We start from the raw sequence: 14,595 nt of genomic DNA, 5'->3' as shown, positions 1-14,595 counted from the left end.
TTGAAAACTATGAGAAAATCATCTGATATTGCTACTAATGACTAATGAATGTGAGAGATCACGAAATCCTTTGTCTAGTTTGTTTTCATAGAAAAAATTTAAATTATGGGGATAAATGATCACATAGAACGAAATAAATTAATGGAGAAGGGCTGGAAGGAATTGAAGGCGCAGCAAGGAGACCAGAGCGAAAGACGGTGTCTAGTATGACGGCATACGCTCACACGAGCGCCCGTACATACCAAGTGCCCACGGCTCCAGGAGGTCCAACCCAACAACATTTATGAAGGGCCCCGTACCAGAATTGTGGATGAGGGCGAACAAAACGTCAAGCGGAACACTACATAAGCCATTTTCCAACCCTAGCCGTCGCCATTTCCACTCTTACCACCATAGTCGTCACCGTGTATCGCATTTGGCAACCATTGTAAGGGATGTTATCAATTCATCTTTATGTCTTCTCCAATGATTTCCTCTTGCGAGCTGGTTGTCATGTGCGAGTAATTCGGTAAGCAAATAGGTTGAGACATAGTCTTGCAACCCTATATACTTGTATAAGGAGTCGATGGAATGACTCTGAATTATTAATGTCATGTATGTGTCTGATTGCTACAGAGTTGTCTCTTATCTCTTTATCGTTCTACGACCCTGCAGGTACCCAGGATCAAAACCTCATAGCCTTGTCTGTTTCAATTATAGTGTTTACACCTCTAAGATTGTTAAGGCCTGGTTACAAGAACTGAAATTTAATTCTCTCGCAAAGACTTGGTAGAGCCTCTGACGTACTCCCCCGTTCCGAATTACTTGTCGCACATATGGATGTATCTAGGGGTCCCGGAAAATCCAATGTTAAGGTGAGCCTATTCTCCGTTTACGCAGCCCGAAGGCGTACTTTCGGAATACGCCTCATGCTCTGCTTTCGCTACTAGGTTCCGCCCACAGAACCCAATCAGGGGAACTCGAAAAAAGATCTCCGCTTTGCCCTGCCTGCCTGCGCCGGACGGAGCCACCGCACCCACCGAAGCGACCGGACCGGCGAGCGGCGGAGAGATGGCGTCGCCGGCGACGGGGGAGGAGACGGTGCGGGCGTCGCACATCCTGATCAAGCACGAGGGGTCCCGGCGCAAGGCGTCGTGGAAGGACCCCGAGGGCCGGGTCATCTCCGCCACCACGCGCGCCGACGCCGCCGCCCGCCTCGGCGAGCTCCGCGCCCAGATCCTCGCCGGCCGCGCCTCCTTCGCCGACCTCGCCGCGCAGCACTCCGACTGCTCCTCCGCCCGCCGCGGCGGCGACCTAGGTACGTACGCACGCACGCACGCACGACGCGATGCGCCGCCCCCCTCGCCCCCCGCTCCGCTCCGGCTAGATTTGGATGCGAGGCCGCCGCCCGCCAGGATTTAGGGTTACGATCCGAGCTGTCGATCCGGCGATTCGGCGCTCGGTTATTTCCTAACATGGGCAGGGGCCAGTAATGTAATTAGGATGAATTCATGGACGATGGAAGGTGTTGACTACTGTGCTTTTTATGGGGTGAACATTACATCACAGGAGGCCAAATTCTGACTAGGAAACTGATTTTTATGCGAAGATAGGCGGATCGATCGGCCAGCGGCATTCCTTCCTGGATCCACGAACTAATCATGTGTCATACTGTGTAGGGAAGTGAAGTGATGCTATTTCGTAGTACGAAGCGGTGATTGCTGGGTGTAGTATGTAGTATGAATGAATATGATAGTTCAGGGATAGCTATGTCTAAGATAAGAGGATGATGGATAGGGTTCAGTTGAAAGTGCATAAACATTCTGTAAGATTGTAACTTGCCTTTAAAACAAGAGTGCTAAATATTCAGTCGGTTGTCCCGGCACGCGCCTTTCGTTGGATCTTTGATGTCGATTATCTGTGAGAAATAATAAGTTGGCTGGAATCGTTTCGTAGTGTTAATTGTGATCTCTTACATTTGCATGCCTCATCATTTCCTGGTGTTTTGATATTAAATATAGTTGAAGTACGCCATACATTCCTGTGCTTGCCTGCTGCTGGAATATATCCCCTCTTATGCAATGTCATAAAAGAGCATCATTTTTATGATATGACAATAGTGACATGGTATGAGCCTGTTTCAATTTCTTCCTTGCTCGTTTTTGTTCCCATTCTGAATGACGAATGTGGGGTTAGGCTTTCAACAAGAGAGAGAGCTTGGGTCTCCTTATGATATTTAAAGAAAGCCTGAAGCTAAGATTTTCGTGTCGCCTAACTAGTTTGAAGGAAGAAGCATGAAGCAGAAGTTGTTATGAACTTGCAAGTTTGACACCAGTTATCACAGAACCTTGCCTTGTTGTGTTGTTAGACTTATAATATCAGTGTGCATCTCTTCCGTGAAGCTTGTACTCTTGCTGATTAGGGTGAAGCGTCGCTACCATGGTGCTGCAACCATCATGCTATTGATTGTTCCTACATTTTATCCGCTCAATTAATAATACAATCTCTGTGGAAACACAGCAATGATTTTCATTCATGGAATTCTTGCTGATTGCACCCCTTGACGTCCCACCACAACTGCGCCTTGGTAACCGTTATCTTGCTATGAATCCTTGATAGGCACCTTTGGGAGGAGGCAGATGCAGAAGCCCTTCGAGGACGCCACGTACGCTCTCAAGGTGGGGGAGATCAGCAACATCATCGACACCGAGAGCGGGGTTCACATCATCCTGCGCACCGCATAAGGAGGAAGAAGCCCCACGCCGTCACCGTCACAGCACCCTCTGATGTTATCTAGCCCTTTTCCTTGTTCCAGGGCCTGCGGCTCTTCTCATTCTGGCAGCCCGAAACTTGAATGAATGAAGAAAAAATGTCTTGTATCGTCTCACCATTTTGCTACGGCCATTTGAGCTGCTTGATACATACTTACATCACAGGTCAATGTTTGAGCTTACGACGTCTTGATCATGAAATGTTTTTTTTTCTTCATTTCATTTGTGATAAATCATTTCAAATGAATGTTGTATGCACCATGAAATCTCTCCTGCTTATAGTAAGGTTTTGTTGTGCGTTTGGCCAATCTTACATGCCCCCTCTCCCTCTATCCGCATTGATTTTTTTTCCTTCCATTTATGATTTTTCACACTGTTTTTTTCCTGAAAACTGCGTCAACTTTCCACCGCATAGACTTTGCGAATAAAATTATGTTTTCTTTGGTAAACCGAGAAAATTCTTACCAAATAAGGGTATAGTATAAAAAAAATTAACACAATCACACTATGTATGGGTAGGTATAAGGGTCTAGTTTTTTTACACAATCATAATATATAACCAACCTGTGGTTGGATGGTTAGATGGACGATGGTATGCCTAACCCATTAGGGTTCAAGTCCTGGTGCTTGCATTATTTCTGGATTTATTTCAGGATTTTCGATGATGCGCTTTTTTAGTGAAAGGAGACGTTCCCGTCGATGACAGTGCATGCGGTGACTTCGTAAATCTGAAGATGATATGCCGACTCAGTCTCTCGGAGGTGCTCATTGGCTCTTTTTTTTTAAAACATCAGTAGGTGCTCATTAGCTCATAGGGGTAGGGTGTGCGTGTGTGCGTTCATAGAGGTGAGTGTATGCGCGCATATATGAGCGCTTGCGTCTGTACTATGTTAAAATAATCATTGAAAATACAAAGCTGAGCATGGTTCCATGTGCACCATGTGAATAGTAAATTTGAAAAATACAAGGAAACTTTTTTTTAATTCTAAAATTTTGGGGTACCAAACATGGTCAACCATTCTATGTGTGAAGCTTCATGAATTATTGACATCCGTGGTATTCTTAGTGAAGAAAATACAATTGAGACCGTACTATTCATCAAACAGTGTTTTCTTAAGATATAGCTTTGGTTTTGACATTTTTGCCTCGATCGCGAGTACACTGGTTGACTATGTATGTTACAAATAATATTTAGATTCTTTTGATTTTTTCTTAGTATTTTCTTTTGAATTTAGTATTTATAAGGGGTGCACGTGGAATCATATTCATCAAATCCGCATCCAGTAAATCATGGGCTAACTCACCAAAATAACTAGTAATGGGTCGTCTTCAGATAGGAAAATAAATTGGGAATATATTTCTCATAATTTTGCCCGAAACCTTCCAAATCTTCCAGCGGCTCTGTGTTGATCGTTTGAGAGAGAAAATTAAGCGATATATAACTGAGCCACCAACAACTTAAATTAATATGTTTGGTTGTATAGAGAACTGTTAATGCTTGCAATTAGCAGGATCCTGCATGCTTCAAATTAAAAAGCAACCACCATTCAGAAAAAAAGAAGATGCAACAGCATCATGATGTTGCTCCACACTCTACTGAATAACCATTATGAGGCAGGCAACATGGAGCCCCTGCTGAGTTTCAAACTAACTGAGAAGAGGCGCGATCTTATTCACGTCATGTAAACTGCCGAATAACCATCATGCGGCGTTCTTTTAGCCGTTCTCGGCGCGGTCGTACGAGTTCGACTTGTGCTTGGGCGCGAAGGTGAACCCTTCCGGGACTTTGCCGAGCAGCAGCTCCGAGATCCTCACCTGCCGTATTGCATAGAGGAGGTGCATCAGCTAGCTTTCCAATCATGTTGCAAGTAGTTCATCAGACAACCGGGTGGAGAAAGAGGATAGCAGCTGGCTTACCCAGTCGGCTGCTGAGTCGGAGGCCATCAGGGTCTCGAGGTCGTCGCGGCCACAGTAGCTCGGGGGCCTCCAGTTCAGCTGCTGCGGGACGACGTCCAGCAGCCCGACCGGGATGTACCGGCACGTGTAGCTCAGCCATTCTAGTAGGAAATGGCGTGTCGTCTCCACACCTGAAAACACATTTTTTGAACTATAAGTTGAGAATGAAGATGATTATTTGCAAGACAAGACAATTTGTAAGTTTAAACGATGGGCCATACAACTCCCTGTGAAAACATGGCAAGGAAAATGTCCTAATTTCTACATACTCTCTCGGAGCTGAGAGGACTCACCTTTGGTGTCAGAGCCCCAGTGTTCCAAACCGAAACGCGTAAAATCTTTCAGAATATTCAATCTCTCGCCTGATGTGATATCCCAGTCCCTTTGTTCTTTTATCTCAGTAAATATCCAAGGCTGCCAGGCATCAAAACGGCATGCATGAGCACCAACACAATTTAATACAATAACCCATAAAGGGCAAGCCCATGTAGACGTTTCCTGCCGACTATGTGTTCCATTATGTTTGAGAAATCAATGCATAGGTTGTTTCAATGGTGATCAGGCACTATTATTAGACTGATCATTCAAACATCTCATCTAGTACAGACATGCAGAGAGCTTATTAACTAAGGTAGTAAAAGCATTACAAAAAATGTTAGGACCTATGAGCATCCAGGTAATACTGAGTTTGCATGTATCCTCCTGAATTACTACCGATTACATGCTACAGTTTACCTTGTCTATCAGGTATCGATTCAATGTGAAGTATGCATTATACAGACCGTCCACTGACTACGTAAACAATATGGATGCACAGTCATCAACCATTTGGCAGCTACGAACACGGACCAAATGCGCAGATTTTTAGAATAATTGGCATCTGAATTTTTTAGATTTAAGAGGGATAAGTGAGAAATTCATAGAAGAGGAACAAATGTGAAAATAACAGTTTATATGCTGCAGTTGAGGCACAACAGAAGACATGCAAAGTAGTTGTTCCAATTCTAGAATGGTTATAAGTATAAGGAGTACCATTCACACAAAAAACAAAGAAGACACATGGAGAGCATTAAACAGTGTCACAAATATCCAATGTTTTGCAACGATGAATAGCACTTATTCTTATGGCAAACGGCCATTGAAATTTTGGTCGAAAGTTTTTCAAGACTAAACACTGGAGCATAGTTCACTGATCTAGAACTGAACACAATTCCAAGCTAAAAATTTGGTTCATAATCATGCTTTCCCAAAATACTCCGAACCATTTGTTTTATTCTCATAATATATAACAACTTAAATCATGTAAACTGCTGTACATACTAACCTTGACAAGCGCACCTCGAGCAATCATGCAAGTGGAAATTTTGGAGCTGCCAGAAACATGCCTGTTCCAGTCGGTAAAGGAGAATATATCCCCATTTCCAATGACATGCAAGTCGTCAGGGGCCTTCTGTGCACACTGGTTAATATAGTCCCAATCGGCATTTTTGCTGTAGCGTTGTTGCCGCGATCGACCATGTATTGTTATGGCTGAAGCACCCCAGTCATAAATGTCTGAAACTAAAGAATCAGCACGGTTCCTGCCTTCAAAGAAAGCTGTTCTTACCTAGAATCAAGAAGCAAAGACAAGGTGAGCACAACAATTCTGCTACTCAATTTTAATATGTGTGTCGTTGAATTACCTTAACAGTTAAAGGCCTTTTAGTAACGACAGATGATGCTTGAACAATACTCTTAATCCTCATAGGTTTGTTAAGCAATGAGGACCCAGCACCCTTATTGACAACTAAATCGATTGGGCAGCCCATATTTATGTCAACAAAGTCAAACGAACACTCATTATCCACAAGTTCAATTGTCCGTGACACTGTATCTGGAAAAGCTCCACAGATTTGCACCCCAAACAAATCCTCTGATGAATGTCTTCGCAGCAAAGCCCACTCTGAAGCTTGCCCCTACATGAAACATATTATTCATATGAAATGTCATCACAAGGAATAAATAGATGACAATTCATTAACCTTGGCAGCATTTTGTAAGGGATGTAAGAAATTAAGTCCACTCAAAGACACAAAAAGGGCATATGTCACATATGATGATGGAACAGACCAGCAAGGTGCTTTGTTTTCTAACCTGCATAAGATTTGTGCACATGGCCATTTCTCCACAAGTAACATCAGCTCCCAATGTTTTGCACAGCCTCCGGAAAGGAAGATTTCCAACAGTGGTCAAGGGAGCAAGGTACAGCTTCTCCCGAAAATCTATTATCTTCCTTTCACGTAAATGAGGTGTTGCGACTAGGTCAACTCTGCAAGAGCTTGGGATATTTGAGGGCACTTCCAATCCATTAACTAAATTAGGATCTTCAGGCTCCGGCTTAGTGTCATGAGTACCTAACCCATAATGTTCGTAAAAAGGTTAATAAATGAAACCATACTATGAGCAATAGGAGCACTTAAAAGAATGGCTCTTAAATCCAGAAACAAAATTACCAGCTCCTTTGTTAATTTCAACAACTTCAATCTTTGACTTCTTTGCTGCCCTTGCAACAGAGTCACCATCCAAAGGTTCTCCCCCCAATTTATCAATTTCTTTGCACAAACTGGAATCATGTTCCACATTCACAGCAGTATTGCAAGAAGATTCAGTTTTTTCATCACCATTCAGTTCACATGATACGTCTGGATTATCATGATCAGCGCTCCGATCTTCAGCTAATGCACTTGCTTTAATCTTGATGACTTCCTGCATTATGAAACACACCGATTGAGACTAAATGAAAGTATTATCATGTGACAGAACTCACAGAATAGATCCTAAAACAACAGATTCTGCACCCACGCCCCATGTTGCATCAGAAAATTCATAACAATAACTTATAATCAAAATAAAAAGTGGTATATGACATAACAAATTTCAATAGCCATGTGTTGGCAAGATTTGAGATCTTATACCCATATCAGTATCAGGCACATAGTAACTGCCAATGCTAAGAACATACATCTCTTCTATGTATTTAAGAAGTTGAGTATGAGAGGACCACTATGATTTACATTTGGAGATGCAGTAAAATCAGTAGGCAGAGAAATTCCAATATTGCCAAAATTAGGGCTACGACTACTATATGTTTAGCCATTCCCATCTAGCAGGTGATAACCGGTAACCATTAAATATGCAAATTTTAACCCGTACAAATGCAATGTGCTCCAATAAACATAAATCGTGCACTCTGTGTCCATGATAACAAGTGTAAAAGACAGACCTGGTAGACAATAGAATTCAAGAAATTTAAATTATGTACCTTAAGACCAAGATGTTTGATCTGCTCACTGGCCCTGGGAAATTTATATTTGGTCTTCCATAAGAGCTTTTGAACATCCTTACTCAAAGTGTTTATCTCGTGACTTTCAGAAGGTGCATGGTTATCTTTGTGTGTACCAGAAAATCTGCAAGTTAGTCCATACGGACATGGCTGCCCCAGAACAGTGAATGGACATGTTCCTTCAAGGTCAGCTGGTTTCTGTGAAAGTAACAAAGAGTTCAGTCATGAGTTATAGGTCCAGGGAGAAGAGAACACCAAATCAAGAAGGGCCAGGAATGGCCAAATAAAAGAATACCTGAGCCAAATAAGCATCTATGTCATGGGTGAAACGGCAAGAAGCACCAAATTTGCAAGCGTCCACATTTCCACTTTTGGCAACTGCCACACAAAGACGCAACACCGACTCCTGTTCCTGCATAAGTGGCACGTAAACTAACCAAATTAAGTTGACGACCAACAGTTTTTAGTATATGTTGCCTACATAACAAATACACAAAGGTCTGCCATGTTCATGGGGCACTCCCAAAGCATGCAGATATTTATGACCGGAGCGAATAGTAGAGACAAAAATTGATGGGAGATGCAGGCATGCAACAGGGGTAGTTCAGAGGCTGCTTAGCAACAAAGATGGTACATAACTTGAGTTACATAGATCTTACTATACTACTAGTAAGGTAGCCCCAAATTGTCATTGAAAATCAAAGCAGGCCATCTTATATCATTACTACAACCAAAGACGGAACATAACGAGTGTTAAGTCGCTTCCAACTTAGATATCAAAAATTGCTGGCATGGACACCAAAAATTGCAGGGATTGGGGTGCACACTTCCAGCTTATAAAGAGCGATGAGTATTTAAAGAAAGCAATCAGTCTGACAAGGACACAGGACATGCTCATAGTGGTAAAGATCATAGTAACAAGAGACATCGTGCCGACACAGGAATCACAAATGTAAGGGTACCTGCATTAGAGAGAAATCAGACGCCCACAGGCTTGCTTCTTACATAAACTATAGTCAATGAAACAGAGCATGTGTTCATGCAGGCCAGTGAAAATTTCTAGTCCTCGCATTTGTATTCAGTAAGTGGTTCTTGCTCACAACTTATGTACTTACTAGCCATTAGTGTCGAGGCAAAACAAATCTTGTCAGGGCAGGTCCGCGACCAATTTCTAGAAACTATTTAGCCTGAATTCCTTAACACATTTGGTCCACTTCACACTTTGCACGGGCACATACCACCCTCCAACAGATCAAAATTTCAGGAAACAGATACGCCACGACAGAAACGCCGTCCAACTACAAATCAACTACGCGCAGGCATTACCACAAGCACCTGGCACGCGCTGCTTCACAACACTACGGTCTACGCTGTCTGTGGGGCATTACCGCGAGCACCTTGAGTGCACCGCCATCGTTACCTGCTTGCGGTCGCGCCTGAACTGGCGCTTGGACTTCTTCTCGAGGGGGACGGCGCCGCTGGCCCTGCCGTCCTCGCCGGGGGCGTCGCGGACGGGGGCCGGGCGGAGGAAGGCGGGCTTGACGGGCGCGACGCCGCGGGCCACCAGCTCCTCCGGCGTGGGGGGCGGAGGGGGCGACGGGTCCGCGGCGACGGGGCAGGGCTCCGGCCGGTCGTCGGCCGGCGCGGTGTCGGCCATGGCAGCTGCGTGGCGGCGGCGGCGGCGGCGAGGGGAGTGGAGCTACAGCCTGCGCGTGATAGAGGAGGCTGCGGCGAGGGTTTTATGCCGCGGAGGTTTCTTCGCAGTAAAACCCATTGTGGGATGGCAATTTACAAAACTACTCCCTCTGTAAACTAATACTCCCTCCGTTCCAAAATAGATGACTCAACTTTGTACTAACTTTAGTACAAAGTTACTATAAAATTGGGTCATCTATTTTAGAACGGAGGGAGTATAAGATAAGAACGTTTAGATCACAACTTAGTATTCTAAACACTTTTATATTAGTTTACGAAGGGAGTACCAAACAACCACCAAACATAATAAAAATTACGTCGAGATTTCAAGACCACCGAACGACCATTACTAATGCGAGAACGAGCCACCTTGCCGATGACAGCCGGAAAGTCTTCGGGCACGTGCCTCTAAGAACCAGCGCCCTGAAGCCGCCATCATCGCTGTTGCTTGCATAGATATGAAGCACCAGACATCTGATTTTGCCACGTGATGAGGAATCCTAACCACACTGCCACTAGTAGAAAAAGGGTCAATGTGAAGCACATTAGTGCCGGTTTGTAAAAAAAAACCCGGCACTAATGTGATCAATAGTGCCGGTTCGTGGCTGCGATTAATAGTACCGGTTCGTGTTGAGCCTTTAGTACCGGTTCGTACCACGAATTGGTACTAAAGGGGTAGTGGCAGGCTGGCGTCAGGCCGGGTCCCCACGAGCCCCTTTAGTACCGGTTTGTGTTACCAACCGGTACTAAAGGTCTAACCTATAGTACCGGTTCGTGCCACGAACCGGTACTAAAAGGGACAAGCCTTTAGTACCGGTTCGTGCCACGAACCGGTACTAAAGGGGCCAATTTTCAAACTCTACCCCCCTCCCCCGTGTATCGCCATTTCAGTTTTGAAAAAATCAAAAGAAAATGATAAAAAATTCAAAAAATAAAATCCTTCGAGAGGTAGTTATATTACTATATCTACTAGTTAGGAAAATTTGAAAACTTAAATTTGGACATGTTTTGCAAAAAGTGTAGGAAAAATGTAAAACGGCTATAACTTTTGCATACGATGTCGGAAAAAAATGTATAATATATCAAAAAATTCAGCAAGAAAATCCGCATCCGATGGAGACAGCCTACGGCCTGTTTGGAATTTTTTAGAATCCTCAAATTCGAAAAGAAAAAAAAGGTATGGTCAAATTTCAGTTTTTTTAAAAAAATTTGGTTAAATTTGGTCAAACTACTTATTCAAGAAGTATTAATGTTACTACATAATTATTCAAGAATATTAGTGTTACTAAATAATTATTTCAATTTTTTGAATTTTGGTCAAACTATGGTCAAACTTATTCAAGAAATATCAGCGTTACTAAATAATTACAGTTTTTTTAGAATAATAGTTTCAAACTCAAACGGTGAAATGTGTGACTTCATGCTCAAGCTAAACTCCTGAGGGTTAATAGGATTGACATCTTACTATTGTCAGGAAAACAACAAGTGCAGACTTGGAAACGAAGGAGAATAGAACCCGAAAGTTAAGCGTGCTCGGGCTGGAGTAGTGAGAGGGATGGGTGACCGGTCGGGAAGTTAGATGATTTCGAATGAGTAATCCACACTTGAGCAGTTAAGAGAGGTGATTAGAGACTAAATCATCAAATAATTTAGAAAAATTAAAAATTGAAAAAAAATCAAATTTTTTTTCCAAAATTTTCAAAAAAAAATTCACGTGGTGGCAACGTGGTGGCAACGTGGTGTTACCAACCGGTACTAAAGGTCCCCCATACTAGGGCGCGAGCTCACACCACGTGGTGGCACTTTAGCGTCGGTTCGTGCCGAACCGGTACTAAAGGGGGGGGGGGCTTTAGTGCCCACACTTTAGTGCCGGTTCCATAACCGGCACTAAAGGCCCTTACAAACCAGTTTTAAAGCTCCGTTTTCTACTAGTGTGCCCCAACGAGATTACATGAATCTAAGTTAGAGATCTGTCGACTAAGTCCAGATAGACGAACTTGGAGAGGATCGAAACACGGAAGACAAACTCGAAGAAGAAGCACCCTAAAGCGTCGTATCTGCAAGGACTAAAAAACCCTAACCTTAGCTACTAACCGGAGCGGATGCACCAGGATCCCCTCCCCACCACCGGTTGCCGAAGCGGCGGGCAGACAGGAGGCGCAACGAGATCACGGGTGAACTCTGGAGGGAAGAGTGTGCCCTAGCCGCATAGGATTAGTTGGGGAAAACGAGATAACGTCTATATACAGTAATATATTTTCTTAGTAGCTATTACCTTGAAACCAAATGTTACTCATGGACCCGGTTAATTCTGTGAGTGAGGGTCATATTATGTTCAACTTTCTTTTTTTCTGAGGGAAAAGCTTTCTATCTATTCATCAAATACCACGATAGTACAAAGAACATCAAAATTAATAAAAATTATAACCATGTCCGTAGATCACTACACTGACCGGAGCGAGACGAATGCACGCCGCCATCATTGTCGCTCCGTCACAGGAGTCGGGCAAGCATTGTTCTGGTAGACAACCAGGAAGTCGTCGTGTTAAGGCCCCAAAGAGTCAGCGCACCATTACAGCAACCGTCGCCGATGAATAGAAGCGTAGATCGGAAGGTTCCAATCCGTAGACACACGAAGGCAGACGAATGAAGACTGAATCCATGCGGATCCACGAAAGACAAACACCGACCAAATCCTATGAGATCCGTGGGAGGCACACCTCCACACGCCCTCTGACAATGCGTGACGCATCGACGGGATGGAGTCTAGACGGGGAGAACCTTATTCTATCTTCAAGGAGGCATCGTCGCTTTGCCTTCCTAAGTAGGACATAAACCTTAAACAGACTCAAAGAACACCTAAAAATGAAGCAGGTGCCCTCCCATTGGCAAGTGCTGGGATCCACCGCGTCTGCATGGCCCTAAGGCCACAGGAGATGAGGTAGATCGACGGCGCCCCCTATGAGAAACGAGAAAACCCTAGACGTGTGGGAGTCGTTTGTGGGGAGGAGAAAAACATGTTCAACTTTCTTATGGAAGTCTTCTTTATACATGACTAATATATTTTGGTCTTGTTGAACCACATACTGGATATCACTAGCAAAAAGGGTCCATGAATTGCAACATGAGAAATTTTTTATAATCTCCAATGGGCATGATCACATTTTGTTGCATCCCCGAGATACACTATCACTCTCTCGTGAAATCATGAACATTTTTTAAATTCGTGAACATTTTTCAAATTCATGAACACTTTTACATATTCTCAAACATTTTCTAAAATCAAAAACATTTTTTGAATTCATGAACATTTTATACTATTAGCAAACATTTTTTTAACAATTTTCTTGAATCGGCGAACATTTCTTGAATGGACAAACATTGTTTTGGAAATTGGTGGAACAACTTTTGAAATTCAGGAATATTTTTTTAATTTAACAAACATTTTTTTAAATGCATGATCATTTTTTGAATCAGCGAATATTTCATGAATGAATAAACTATCTAAGTCACAATAAGTTTTCGAATTTTTAGGATATTTTTTCATTCATGATTTTTTTTTGAATTGGCAAAATTTTGTTCATTTTCATTAATATTTTTAATACATAAACTTTTTAAATTAATCATGAACATTTTTTGATTTCGTGAACATTTGTTTTGAAAATTCTATTTTTAATTTTTTCCAAAACTTTTTCGAAATCTCAAATTATTTAAATTATATAAAAAATGAAAAGTAAAAGGAAAAAATAAAAACAAATTTAGAAAAAGGGGTTCAGACATGGGCCCATCCAAACGGGTGCGCTCCGTCTTCTCCCAGCGCGCAAAGCGCAATATAGGAGGTCCCTAGTACATGGGCTGGCCCAGGCAGGGGATTCCCCTGTGTGGTGGACGGACGCGTATCAACCTCAAGCCTCGTCAATGTCCATCCCATGGCAGAAAAATATTTTTGGTCCGCCACTGCCAGCCCAAGCTTGCCGGAAGTGCCACGTTTCATGTTCAATGTTGAGCGTCCGATATGTTTAACACGTGAGGCCTTGTACAATGGGAGATGCTTAGGGGAGGTGCTTAGAGAAATAAAACAAGCTTTTCTTAAGCATCAGTGCTTAAGCGTCTCTTCTATAGAAATAGGCACCGGTGCTTCAGAAAAATCCGGTTTATTTTTCTAAGCATCTCTCTAAGCACCTTCCATTGTACAAGGCCTAATAATATCACACCTGTCGGCCCCAACCGACATAATTGGCGCATATTAACATACTTCCTCCGTTCGAAAATACTTGTCCTAGAAATGGATTAGACTTATTTTAGTTATAGATACTTAAATTTTATTCATTTGTAGTACAAGTATTTCCGGACAGAGGAAGTATATGAGTAATTGATATCATACCTGATCACGACGTGCATTGCAAAAATGGCGCCTCTAGCAATTAATTGATTCTAAAAATAGCAGGGGTCCTGGTTTATAAATATGAGCAGGTTAGTACGCACCCACGCACTAAAAATATATCAAAAATTCAAACTTGAACACCTGACTACCAAGTTGCCTACAAGAACAATATGGCCGGTGCCCGCGGTTTAGTTACATTTCTTATTATTTCATCCATGATAGTCTCGGCAGGTAGAGTTACATTCACTTGTTTTACAAATGTTGATGATGATGATGATGGAATTTCACGAATACTTTTGTTTGGTTTGCATGATATATTCACTAAATGTTGTCATATATTTTTATCTAGATAGAGAGACATCGGCCATGTTTACTTTTGAAGCATTGTATCGGTGTAACCTAATTTGTTAAGATTCAAAGCCAATTATTTGGTATTTTTTGCTTGGGCAGCACCTGCAACGTTAATACCAAGATGTGGCAAAAAATTT

General features: G+C 42.7%; 2 protein-coding genes across 2 annotated transcripts; one reads left to right on the top strand and one right to left on the bottom strand.

Annotated features, from left to right (window-relative positions):
• The first annotated feature begins 950 nt into the window (after positions 1-950).
• LOC119361679 (peptidyl-prolyl cis-trans isomerase Pin1-like) lies at positions 951-3,011 on the top strand. The gene is made up of 2 exons (XM_037626809.1): positions 951-1,297; positions 2,599-3,011. Exons 1-2 carry the CDS (start codon positions 1,051-1,053, stop codon positions 2,721-2,723), a joined length of 372 nt encoding a protein of 123 aa, XP_037482706.1. The 5' UTR covers positions 951-1,050; the 3' UTR covers positions 2,724-3,011.
• A 1,178-nt stretch (positions 3,012-4,189) lies between these two features.
• LOC119361678 (tRNA-dihydrouridine(47) synthase [NAD(P)(+)]-like) lies at positions 4,190-9,708 on the bottom strand. Its single transcript, XM_037626808.1, has 10 exons — positions 9,449-9,708; positions 8,324-8,440; positions 8,008-8,226; positions 7,199-7,451; positions 6,840-7,099; positions 6,389-6,661; positions 6,031-6,312; positions 5,000-5,120; positions 4,668-4,837; positions 4,190-4,565 (listed from the first exon to the last, which is right to left on the bottom strand). Exons 1-10 carry the CDS (start codon positions 9,683-9,685, stop codon positions 4,467-4,469), a joined length of 2,031 nt encoding a protein of 676 aa, XP_037482705.1. The 5' UTR covers positions 9,686-9,708; the 3' UTR covers positions 4,190-4,466.
• Positions 9,709-14,595: the final 4,887 nt, after the last annotated feature.

Source organism: Triticum dicoccoides, chromosome 2B (assembly GCF_002162155.2).
Source record: "Triticum dicoccoides isolate Atlit2015 ecotype Zavitan chromosome 2B, WEW_v2.0, whole genome shotgun sequence".
NCBI lineage: Eukaryota > Viridiplantae > Streptophyta > Magnoliopsida > Poales > Poaceae > Triticum > Triticum dicoccoides.
This window is presented reverse-complemented; position numbering and strand designations above follow the sequence as displayed.

Bases quoted from the DNA above. Each gene is read 5' to 3' on its own strand.
- LOC119361679 (XM_037626809.1), top strand. From the start codon at position 1,051: ATGGCGTCGCCGGCGACGGGGGAGGAGACGGTGCGGGCGTCGCACATC. The intron at 1,298-2,598 runs GTACGTACGCAC...AATCCTTGATAG, and splicing joins CCGCCGCGGCGGCGACCTAG to GCACCTTTGGGAGGAGGCAG.
- LOC119361678 (XM_037626808.1), bottom strand. From the start codon at position 9,685: ATGGCCGACACCGCGCCGGCCGACGACCGGCCGGAGCCCTGCCCCGTC. The intron at 8,441-9,448 runs GTAACGATGGCG...CCACTTATGCAG, and splicing joins TCAGGCGCGACCGCAAGCAG to GAACAGGAGTCGGTGTTGCG. The intron at 8,227-8,323 runs GTATTCTTTTAT...TTACTTTCACAG, and splicing joins TAGATGCTTATTTGGCTCAG to AAACCAGCTGACCTTGAAGG.